The sequence below is a fragment of the Helianthus annuus genome, chromosome 15 (genome assembly GCF_002127325.2).
Source record: "Helianthus annuus cultivar XRQ/B chromosome 15, HanXRQr2.0-SUNRISE, whole genome shotgun sequence".
NCBI classification, from domain to species: Eukaryota; Viridiplantae; Streptophyta; class Magnoliopsida; order Asterales; family Asteraceae; genus Helianthus; species Helianthus annuus.
In genome coordinates this window covers 41317180-41329724 of record NC_035447.2, presented here as the reverse complement: position 1 = coordinate 41329724, position 12545 = coordinate 41317180, and the positions used below count along the sequence as shown (strand labels likewise).

Below are 12545 nucleotides of genomic sequence, written 5' to 3'. Positions count from 1 at the left end.
GAATCGACCCCCAAAGCTGATGCATTTGAATGAATATCCAGGATGGGCTGAGAGGTTTAAAACATATGTTCTTGGTCAAAATACGGAACTGTGGATACGTTTCACCACAGATTTCGATCAAGCCATAGAGGTTGCTGCTTCAGAGACTGCGTCATTTGCTGATCTTCCCGAAGATAAAAAGAAAACGTATGATCTGGAAAAGAAAGCATACGCCATTCTCACCCAGGCTTTGAGCAAGGATATTTATCACCAGTTTGTCAGCTTCAAGACAACTAAGAAGTTGTGGGACGGGTTGAAAACAAGAGGAGTAGGGAATGAAGCAACACGTCAGCTGCGTCATGATCTACTCAAGAAAGAATTTGACAGCTTCGCTTGCATGGATAAGGAGTCTCTGGGAGACATGACAAGTCGTTTCTATCACCTGCTTACTGAGTTGAACAATTTTGGAGTTACAACAACTCAAGCAGAGGTGGTAAAGAAGTTTGCTGATGCCTTACCTCCTCAATGGAGTAGTTTCTTGGAAATCCTTAAGTATAACGGAGCGTTGAGAACTACAAGTTTTAACGACTTCGTGCAGCTTTTGGAAAACAAGGATCAGGAGGAAACATTGAAGGCAAAGAGAGTTCCATTGCCACAGAATCCAGAAATGTATTATGGAACTTCCTGCTCTTCGTCTGCAAGAACTGGTTCACATGCTCCAATTCAAACGGCGTTTGTCACAAGCACAGATTGTTTTGGCAATCCAATACAAGTTCCTGTTAAGCCGCCTCCCACCACAGATATATTTGGAAATCCAATCCAACCACCTCCACCTCCTCCTGCTCAACAACAACGTGCATGTTATGGAGGAACATCATCTGCTGGTCAACAATCAAAGCCAAATACAGTACAGCTCGACACTTCAAGCTTTTCCAAAGTCAGTGTAGAAGTAGCCAAGGAACACATGGAGCTACTTAACACTATAGTGAGCGCGTACTGTGGGTTGATAGAAGGTCAGATTGGCAACATTAATCTGACACAGGAAGACTATCGGCAGATAGATAAAGAAGAGATGGACTTGATGGATATCAAGTGGGCCTTTGCAAGTGCAGTGAGAAGAGCAAAGGATTGGATGGAAAGTACTGGAAGAACCAGCTTGGAAAGTAAGAGAGACACCAAGTATGGGTTCGATAAACAAGCAGTAAGGTGCTTCAACTGTGGTGAACGGGGTCACTTCAAGAGGGAATGTGCAAAGCCAGCACAGCATGGAAACCAGAACCCCTTCAGAAACCAGGGCAACCAGCAGAACCAGAACAGAAATAGTGAACGTACGTTAGTGCCTGTCAACAATCAAGCCAACCGGGCACTGGTAGTTCAGATGGATGAAGGTTGTGACTGGTCAATCCAGTTTGGTGGTGATGCTCCTAATGGTACAGCTTGCTTTGCTCAAGTTGTGAAGGATGTAGTTAACACCAGTGGTGGAGAATCTTCCGCCAGTGGTGGTGAATCTTCTGAAGATGAAGACTCTTCTGGGTACAGCAGGAGTGTTGATGAAGATTCATCTGGGTCAGGCGATGAGAATGTGGGTGAGACATCTGGTGTCTCGGCTGATGCTGATATTGATGAACGTTTGGATGAAGCTGCAGCACTAAGTGTTGGAAGATCTATTCTAGTGGACCAAGCTGCTTGTACTTCGTCTTCTCTCCATTCAGCCTTTATGGCTAATGTCGACAGTTCTTCAAGTCAGGTATGTGTCGATGAACCCATTGCTGTAAACTGTGATAACTGTGATAGCTTGCAGGCTAAATGTGTTAAGCTAGAGGCAAACATGTCTGAGTTGCAAGCCAAACATGATGCTTTACAAGCTAGTTTGTTTGACTGGCAAGACAAACATGGTTCCTTGAATGATGAGTGGTGTGCATTGCAAAGCAAACACGAGGCTTTGCAAGAAAAATATGATGTGACATTCATCCACAATCAGAAGTTGACTGTGGATCTTTCAAAATGCACAGAAGCCAATATGTTTTATGAAAACCATGAAAAGGAATTTAAGTCAATGATTGAGACATTAAAGAAAGATAAAACTGAATTGACTAAAATGGTTTCCAGAAAACAAACGGACATTAATTTGTACATCTCACGTCTTGAGGCAATGCAAAAAGAAATGGTCTGTGTAAAAACGGAAAGTGAGGCAATCCAACTCAAGCTAGACAGCTATTTGAGCTCTAGCTATGTGTTGGATCACATCATTGACGTTCAGAAAGAGAAGAAGGATGTCACATGCATAGGATACAAAAAATGTCCACCACCAGTCAGACACAATTATGATGCCATGCCTGATGAGGAGGATAGAGTGTTCTTCGAACCATCTGTTCCTCTTGATGTGAAGGAGTTTGCAGCAGGACTCGGATACCAGAAAGAAGTATCCTCAGATTCAAATGTGTCAGCAGATACATCTGTAACTGCTGAACAGAAACAAGATCCTCCAGTTGAGGTTGAGGATGCTGATTCTTCAGATGATGAATCTGATGATGCTGCTCCAGCAAAGTCTGATGCGGTAGTAAAAAATGAGGACATACCTCTTGAGAATCACATTCTATGTGATCCCCCTGCCACACCCGCTAAGACTGTTGCAACTGAGTCCTCGTCTGAGAAGGAGTCGGAGAGTGTGACCTTGCTGTACACTTTGGTTGGTGATGATAAAATTTACTCAGACAAAGATTTTCCTATTAAGAACGTTAATCAATCCTTAATCGATAAAGTCTTTGAAAATTCGACAAGTAAGTTTTTGGGGAAGAAAGGACCACATGTTACAGTTACACAGTGTCCTCCAATCCCAAAGGCTGAAGTTCGAAAACAATTTGGCAACAAGAAATTACCAGCAATGCCAAAACAGCAAAATCACACCAAGCCCAAAGGAAAGGCACCGGCTCAAGTCCAGAAGAAGCCGAATCAAAAGAAGAAGAAAAATGTTAACTTTGTGAAATCGACGGGAACGGACAAAATTGAAACGTTCGAAAATAAATCTAACTTAGATTTTGTCAAGAAAGCTATTGTTTTGAAAAGAAATGAACAAAACAGTTCACAGCCTAGTACCTCGGGTTCACAAAGTTCAACATCATCGGCTAAGAGAACACATGATTCTTCGAGGTATGTTGAACGAAGATCATGTTTTGAGTGTGGAACCATTGGGCATATAATTCGAAATTGCCCTTATCTTCATAAGCAAAAAAGGAAAGGTTGATGATCCCCGTGGCAAGACTGACCGTAAGCCATCTGTTTCCACAAAACAAGATCCCCGACTTGTAAAAGAAAGGGAGAAGAAGCAGAAACGCCAACAGGTCAAAATGATTGAAAAAGCAATTAAAACCGATGTGGTTCAAAAACAATATGTTTCTGTAAAATCAACAAATTCAAAAACTTCAAACTGTAATGAAGTTAAAATTTTAAAGAATGACACTGATAAAACAAAACAGACATGGAAACCTAAATCGGTTACTGAATCAGGGGGACCATCACAATTTACAAACCATCAAAGACAAGAAGTTATTGTCATTGATGAAAATGGAAGACCCAAGACCACAATGGCTTGGGTCCCTCTCTCCAACTAATCTCTGAATGAGTGTGCAGGAAGTTCCAGGAGGAACTATTGATAGTCTTAGGATTGTTGATAGTGGAATGTCCTTGCATAAGAGAGGCGACAGAAGAAATTGTTGCCTTTGATGGAGAGAGAGGAAAGAAAAAGAAAATTTGGATGAATGAAGTTGCAAAATTCGACCAAATGAAGAACGTGTCAAAATTTGGTCATTATGGTTTTTGATCGGGTCCACAGGAACGAATGAAGTGAAATGTGTGCCGATGCCTCTGCATGGATTGAACATCCGCACACCATTTCTGAAAGAGAAAGTCAAGACCTTCGCTGGTACAATGTGGAAGACCAGCCGGACCCGGAGGTTTATGATTTTATTGCTGTCAAGAGACTTTCCAGTAGTTGCAAATTCGACCTTGAAGTCCACACCGGGTGGATATCCAGTTGGGAGGGTGCTTAGATTCCTTGCAATGCACGGAATAGTTGCAGGATACGCCTTTAAATTCTTAATCTCTCCTATACTTGTCGATATTTAAGCTACTTTGTGAATTATTATTATCTCGAACAACACTCTTTGACCTGACACATTGATCTCGAATATCACCTCACACGTGATTGTTTCTATATGAAACTCATCAATGTTGTCATGGTCCGCACCGCTTACCGACATGCCAACTCACTTTTCCAAAATTTGTTAAATCTTTTCTGATAAAACTTAATTTTGGTAAACGGCATTAAGGTCAAGCACAAGAGTAAACCAACATCGGAAAATCATTTTTGTAAATACCTTTGTGTTTTAAATTTGTCTTAGTTTATTGATTTTAGGGGGAGTAAATCCAAAAATCTGAAAATCCAAAAACATCGAAAAATTCAAAAACACAAAAACAATAGAAAAACAAAAATGAGTTTCCTGGCGAGCAAAAGAGAAAATGATAGTACATCAGTGGTCTATCCAAACCCCTTTAAACCTTAAATGAAAAACGATAAGCAGCTCTATATAAGATGTATCGGTAGGCTCACAATCATTTTAAAGTGTGCAGGGTGATATAAATCTTAATCGACTGAAGATCAGGTGGGAACCATTCATTGGCATATGGTCTTAGTACCGAAATTTCGTTTGATAGATTGCCGAGGTTCTGAGATATTCGGTCTTTATGCTGCTTATCATCTGGGTATCATGGTTGTATCTTTTACCGAAAAATAACGGGGACGCAAGTCTAGATCTTCCATGATACTATACATACGTGTACATATTACATACTGCATTCGACCTCAATAAGTGATAAACAATCACATGTCCAAAACAAATAAGTGATAAAAATATCACATTTATCCGGGTGTCAAGTTCGTCTCTCTGCTGTACGGAAGTACTGACCTGTTCACGGACTTGCACCTGTGCCCTCATGCATACGAAAATCAAGTTCCTCATCAATAAGTGATTATATCACATAGGACTTGTTTTCAAATCAAAATAAGTGAGAATCTCACATCTTATACGGTCAAACAGATGATAATCGGTATACTCACCGGTAAGATGAACACTCGTGCATACCTTGATACGGGAATGTGTCGTGATGTGGATGAACACCGGTCGGTAAGTATAAATCATACCTTAACGTATCCCCTCGCCATGATTACATCTGATAAGTTGAGCTTAAGTGGACAACAATACCGATAATCGTTATAGGATGCTTATCTTAATGTTAACTAACTGAACCACAAGAGTGTTTTGGCATGACCGTACACTGATATGATTCTCTTACCCTTGAAACTCACAAAAAGAATGTCTGTATATATTTATTTACTGCTTAACTTTTATTGTTTTCTTTTAAACAGTTTCGTCGTTTGGTGCATATCAGCACGACATTAGCGGTGATGTCGTTTGATAACACTCAAAGGATTTTAAATTGTTGTCTTTTAATTTCAAAAATTCCAAAAAGATTTTAGGCGTGTTTTAATATAAACTTTATAAAAGCCAAAAAGATTTTATTTCTGCTTTATTTTCGATCGTACGATGTTGGAGCTCAAGTCTTCGTTACCTGAAACCTGACTGAAAACCGAACTGACTAAATCTTCATAAACGGTCAAAATTTGCATGTTTTGAAAGTTAAAGACCTAAATTGACAAATTTGTTAAACTTTCAAACTGTCGGACGGTGTTTGATTGTGACATGGTCATTCGTGTGTCATTTGTTTATACTATTCCAAGCAGTTGTTCTCATTACGCGTTTAGATTTCTTGCATGTGCAGATTCTAAAGGCTAGGAGAACATGGTCGATGACAAAGCTTTGGAATGAAGACACGACGAGAAGGCACTCAAGAGATGAAGATGATCGAGTTGCCGTTGGCCATCATCAACACCACAAGGATCTCACTTCATAAAGATAAAGTCTTTTCACGAGCATAACTCAAGGGGGAGCTTATGTTAAGGGGGAGTTTGTCAACACACTTCCTACATGATACGGGTAGTTTGTTGATACACTCTCTGCTTTCAAGACGTGAAGACTTTGAAGATCCTCCGACTTTGAAGACTTGAAAGGACATCAGAGTTTTGAGAACTCGAAGACCCAAGACCGTCGAAGTTCGAGACGAGTCTACAACTATAGAAGATAAAGACAAAGCTACAGCCAAGGGGGAGTTTGTTGGTGCACTTGTGTCTGTACTTTGTCTGTATTCGGTCACGATGTAAACGATGTCCTGTTCTTGTGTTGTAAGTTGACCAAGTCAACCATCCTCCAGTTTGACTTGGACAACAGTTGGTAAAAGTTGAAAGATGTACTGTCTCGAAGGATAAGAGATCGAAGGATGATGTGGATCCTTCGATCTCATCGAAAGATATGCTTCGAATGATTAGGCCTCGAAAGGTGATCTTTCGAGGTCCCTGCTGATCTTTCGAGTGACTTGTCTTCGATAGATGATCCTTCGGACCATCTATCGGATCCTTCGGACTGCACATCATGAGCTGGGTATAAATACCCATGCAGTGTGTTGTGTTAGACAGTTCTGAGAGTTCACATAGGTGCACACACCGAAAGAGAGAGAGACTTCTTGAGAGCTTTCTGTCCGGAACTCACACACACACTTTGAGAGTTTACAAGTTAGGTTTGTAAACATTGTGCTTGTAACCGAAACCTTCATTTGCATTAATACAAGTTGTGTTAATCGGTGAACCCTTGTGTGTTGTGTTTATACTTGCTTTCTCTCGGTTTGCTCGCTAGCTTGGATTCCGCACTCGCTAGTGGGTTAGTATAACAAGGTTTGAGGTTCGTCATCCGACAAAAAGGACCTACAATCTTTACTACACATCTTGAGACTACTAAGCTATAGGCCTTTGGTAGCACACTAATCACTAATGTACTTGGGGTGATCCCAAAGAACTTACTAGGGCTGCAAACGAACCGAACAAACACGAACAAGACCTTGTTCGTGTTCGTTTGTTGAGAAATGTATGTGTTCGCGAACCGTTCACGAACACTTATCGAACGAGATTTTATGTTCGTGTTCGTTTGTTAAGGAAATGAACTTGTTCGTGTTCGTTTGTGTTTGTTTGTTAATTTTAGGCAACGAATAAAAACAATCGTTGATGAACACAAATGAGCACAAACTAATGTTCATGAACACAAATGGAAACAAACGAACACAAACAATCGTTCATGAGCAGAATATATAATACACTGACATTTATTAGATATTTAATTTATTGGAATTTTGAAGTATTTAAATACATATAAAAACTAAAAACACTAATGAACTATCGAACACGTTACGAACGTTCACAAAACATAAACGAACGAACACGGCCTCTGTTCATGTTTGTTCATTTAACTAAACGAACGAAATTTTTTGTTCGTGTTCGTTTGTTTAATAAACGAACGAACACAAACGGACTTCCCGCCGAACAGTTCACAAACTGTTCGCCGAACGTTTGGTTCGTTTGCAGCCCTAGAACTTACCACATACCCTATTAAAAGTGTTTCATAAATAAAATAATAATAAAATGGTACTAGGAAAAATTCATGCTTTCAAAACTAGTAAATAGTAATAATAATGGTAGTAAGGCAAATTGGAAATATATAATCCCAACTTTCTCAAATTGACCGATAATAATCCGAAGTTAGTTATTAGCCGATAATAATCCGAACTGGTTAATTTTTTTTTTTTGTAAAATAGTCCGCCGTTAAAATAGCTTAATGGAGTTAAGTTTTTTTTTTCTTTTTTTTTTCCGAATTACAAACCGATGAATTAGGGCTTTTGATCAGAACGAGGATATGAGTCGATTGATGTAAAACTTACCTCAAAATACTGCCCCCAACCCACGAAAACGGTGCTTCAATTCGGGTGTTTAACTTCCAATTAAAAAATCAAGCCATTTCGAGCACAATTTCGAGGTAAGTTTTACATCAATCGACTCATATCCTTGTTCTGATCAAAAGCCCTAAAACATCGGTTTGTAATTCGGAAAAAAATTTAACTCCGTTAAGCTATTTTAACGGTGGACTATATTATAAAAAAGATGGATGAGTTCGGATTATTATCATTACTTTCATTATATGGTCTACCCGATTCAAGCTCAAATAATTGTTTCTTTTCCTATGTAGTGCAATGAGTTGTGCTTTATGTATATATATGTGTGTGTGAATATATGTAGTCCAGGCATAATTACCTTTTTTGGCATCTAAACACTGGAAATCTCCTTGGCGAGTAAGGCACTGGCCGCCTTTGTTGTGACACTCATCACACATTGGTGACAGTGAAAATGAAATGGAGAAGGCAGAAATGAGAGGAGAAAATATGTCGGTGTAGTTAGATTGTCGATTGCTAAGCTGATAAGCCATTCCTGGTAGCTGTATGACTTCACATCTTTGTGGAAGATCACTTGGTGCTGATGCATTGCTGATGGGATGCTTGTAGTAGAAATTGTGAGTTGTGCATCTGTTGTAGCTATTGTAACCAGGCTTGTTAAAATAGGCCTTAGAGCATTCTCATCCACTCCATCATCTTTAACCCTATAATTTAACTCAAAACCACAACTTTTTAAAATTTATCTCACATTTTAAAAAACCTCCTACATCCAACTCCTCATACCTATCTCTTTATTCTTTTTTTATTATTATTTCTTCTCTTTTTTCCACTTACAATTTTAACTACTATCTATTTTGTCTTATTATATTTTTCTTCTAAAATTGATTCTAATAACTTTGTTTATATAAATTATACTACTAATTATTATTTTTGGGTTTTTTGGGTCGATTACTTTAAATACTAATTATATCATCATAAACTAACAAGAAAAGTTAAACTTTATTCATTCACATAGTCTGTTCCAGATAGATCAGAGAACCTATATTCATTCACATCAACAGTCAAGCTCCATAAATTTAAACTTTATGCATGAACTGATGAACAAGGTTAATATTACCATACCATGAGAAAGATAGATCCTACTCAAAATACAGAACAATCGATAAACATAAACCTTCACATTTAACAAAAGTTGAGCTAATAAGTTCTAGTCATACATATATAATTCCAATGAACATCGCATAACATATTTCTAAACCCAACTCATAACATTCACAAAACAATCTAATATAACGCGACATCATTTATTGTTGGGAATAGAGTAGCCATTGATGTTCAATTAGATCTTCTTGAAGCTGATGATGTGCTGAGCTATCTTTAATATGAAGACGACGTTGGATGAAGTCCATAAACTCATTTGTTTGAGTGCGCGACAATTCAGGGAGATCATCGTCAAGTTGATCATACTCGATGTTAAGACTATCACCATCATCACGTTCGTCTTCAATGATCATGTTATGAAGAATAACACATGCTTTCATTATATTTGTTAGTACCTTCAATTTGAACATTCGTGAAGGTCCTCGAATGATTGCAAATCGTTGTTGAAGTACACCAAATGCTCGCTCGACATCTTTTCTTGCAGATTCTTGTGCTTTTGCAAAATATTTATTCTTGTTCCCTCTTGGTGATGGAATCGTTTTTACAAATGTTTGCCACTTAGGATAAATGCCATCTGCAAGGTAATACCCCATAGTATAGTCGTGGCCGTTGACTGTGTAATTGACTGGTGGAGCACGCCCTTGTGCAAGTTCCGTGAAAACAGAAGATCTCTCTAACACGTTAATGTCGTTATATGAACCGGGCAAACCAAAAAATGCATGCCATATCCAGAGATCATTGGTGTTTGGTGACCGTAGATATTCAACTGAAAAAATACTTACTATCGTCTCACAGAATTTTTTGAGACTCTCCATTGCTGTGCTTTCACCGATGCGTATGTATTCATCCATAAAATCAGCACTAACCCCATAGGCCAACATTCTAAGCGCCGCCGTTATCTTTTGCATAGAAGATAAACCGAGTCTTCCGATATTATCTCTTCTTTGGACGAAGTATGGCTCGTTAGCCACAACCTCATTTAGAATACGGAGAAATAGAGGACGACTCATCCGAAATCTCCGTCGAAACAGATTCGAGGGATATACTGGATTTTCTGCAAAATAATCACGATATAAACGCTCATGTCCCTGAATATGATTGCGTCGAATAAATTTACGACGTTTGCGAGTACATTGTTCTTCGACATCCTCATCAAGATCATCATCGCTATCATCTTCCGAAGATAGGTATCTCAACAACTTGCGAAAGAATGTACGAACCATTTGATCAAACTTGCAATTAACTCAACCTGTCATCATACATGTTATATGTCAAAAAATGTTATAAACGCCAAAAAGTGCCGGTTTTTCAGTGAAAAACGTCAAAAAAGGTTGAGAGATTAACGAGAACGAAAGAAAACCCAATAATATTTTTAAGTAGTTTGATATTTATACAGTTAACTTTAAAAGTTGATTTTGTGTAATAAGAAAGCACAAGATAAATGCAAAAGTTTGACTTTCTCAATGCCTAACCACTGTTTCTTTTTTATGACCACCATCCACTTTATTCAAATTCAACCACATTGATGTCTTGTATCAAGAATAACAAGTCAACAACCCACAAATTCCAGGTGGGCTTAGGTTTGGGCGTGGCCCCATTGGCGTGGGATTCAGCCCGGGCGTGGGGCGGGGCTACCCACATACCCCTTTGAAATTGGCTTTTGGTCTTGGGTGCCCCCTACTCCACGTGTCGCACCATGCCCCAACCCACGCCCCATCATACCCCACTGTCTAAGTATCTATGAATCATTACAACACCCTAAACATGATCATATCAAGTTATTAATAATAAAAAAAATACACTTACAGCTTTAATAATCCAAAGTGGGCCTGTTTGATTGGTGCAACCTTCAGTCAGTACCCAGTAGTGAAGGTTGTTTTTGATTCACTGTATCCATTCACACATACTCATTCACTCAAACAAAACAAATATCATAATATATCAAAGCTGGTCCACATATATAGTAACATCAAAATTCACTTAGTTAGGTGGGTTTAGGGGAAAAAGCAACCAGCAGCAGCAGTGTTGCTGCAGGTTTTTTGGACTGCGTTTTGGACCCGCGAAAACAGCAACAACAGCAGTTTTTTGGGACCGTTTTTTTGGACTGGCGAGTACATGCTGCTGCTAGATGGTAGTAGCTTGCAGTAATTATTGATAGTCACGCCCTTTTAGTACGCCGCAACGCGCACAGGGTATAAAGTTAGTCTGTATAAGAAATTAAATTGCCTAAAAGACTAGTTCTTTTAATTTAAATGCAAACGATTCTCACGGTTATGTATGGTTTTCGATAGGTCGGAACCGGAATCGGAACCGTATATTCACGAAATATAAGAACCATGAACCAACCCTTTTGCCAAAACGGTTCTAACCCTCGGTTCTAAAGAGCCGGTTCCGTGGGTCTCGCGGGCCGTAAGCGTTTATTGCTCACCCCTAATACTTACACCTAGTTTTCCCAACATTCACATGACAAACTCTACCATCTTTCATCTTTGTATACAATAACACAAAAAAAAAAAAAAGAAAGAATCATACCTGTTTGAATAAAATAAGCTTACAGAACGCAGCCCTTCGAAATCCAAAACCTACATTTTATACATTTCATGAATTAACAATCAAAACTCAAAATCCAACAAAAGTTTGAATAAAATAAGCTTACAGAACGCAGATGGATGGAGATGTGAAGGATGAATCAATTGATATTTCCACTGATTAAGAAAAATCATTTTCAAATCGGAACCCTAGTTTCCAATAGAAGCCGCATCATTGCCTATGTTTACAAATCGAACTCGGAACCCTCCACAATTTACAAATCAGAACCTGGGAAGTGAGAACTTGATGGTAGTTTTGCTTAATTTGTTGATGGTAGTCGATGTGCAGAAGAAAGAGGGGCGGGAGAAGGTGTGGTTGTTGGAAATGGGGGAGCTACAGGAGCTTTTTATGTATAAAAAGTTACTGTACCTCTTTTTTAATATTTAAGGTTAGGGTATACATATAATGGACTGGTTGGAGTAAGTTTTTAGAACATTTTTTTATACTTTAGAGATAGTGATAGTTTTGATGGAGTGAATGTGAATGCTCTTAATCTCTTCTGCATAATCAGGATCATTCATGCATTTGAAGATTGTGACAAGGGGTTGGATTGAAATGGTAAACAAATCCGGACTTGGAGAAGTGAAATTATCCATGAGTGTCTCACAGCTTTTGGATAATCCAAGTTCTTCAAATGTTCTATTACGTATCAAGACAGAAGGACCAGCATCAAGCTTAACTGCAATCTCATATGATTGTCCTCCGAATTGTACTTTCTCATGATTCAAAGTACAGTTGACCGCGATCAATCCACATCCTTCGTTAGTATCATCGTAAAAAGGATAACTAAATGGGCCAAAAGCTGGGCAGCTGAAACTTTTTGGGCAGATAGGCGTAGACATGTTATCATATGTGGCAGAGTGAAGGAGAGGTAGAAGGTAGAGAAAGACATATGCGAAAAGAAAGACGTGAATCATTTCAAGTGT

At 38.7% G+C, this 12545-nt stretch overlaps 1 protein-coding gene across 2 annotated transcripts; it reads right to left on the bottom strand.

The window, feature by feature from the left end:
* Window positions 1-8951: 8951 nt before the first annotated feature.
* Window positions 8952-12545, bottom strand: LOC110911478. 2 transcript variants are annotated; one of them, XM_022156105.2, is made up of 4 exons: window positions 11687-12545; window positions 11563-11612; window positions 10837-10917; window positions 8952-10084 (listed from the first exon to the last, which is right to left on the bottom strand). In XM_022156105.2, exon 4 carries the CDS (start codon window positions 10038-10040, stop codon window positions 9174-9176), a length of 867 nt encoding a protein of 288 aa, XP_022011797.1. In that variant the 5' UTR covers window positions 10041-10084; window positions 10837-10917; window positions 11563-11612; window positions 11687-12545; the 3' UTR covers window positions 8952-9173. The 2 variants fall into 2 exon arrangements, with proteins under 2 accessions (XP_022011797.1, XP_022011795.1); XM_022156103.2 differs by having other exon boundaries at window positions 8952-10279; window positions 11687-12526.

Bases quoted from the DNA above. Each gene is read 5' to 3' on its own strand.
- LOC110911478 (XM_022156103.2), bottom strand. From the start codon at position 10,253: ATGGTTCGTACATTCTTTCGCAAGTTGTTGAGATACCTATCTTCGGAA.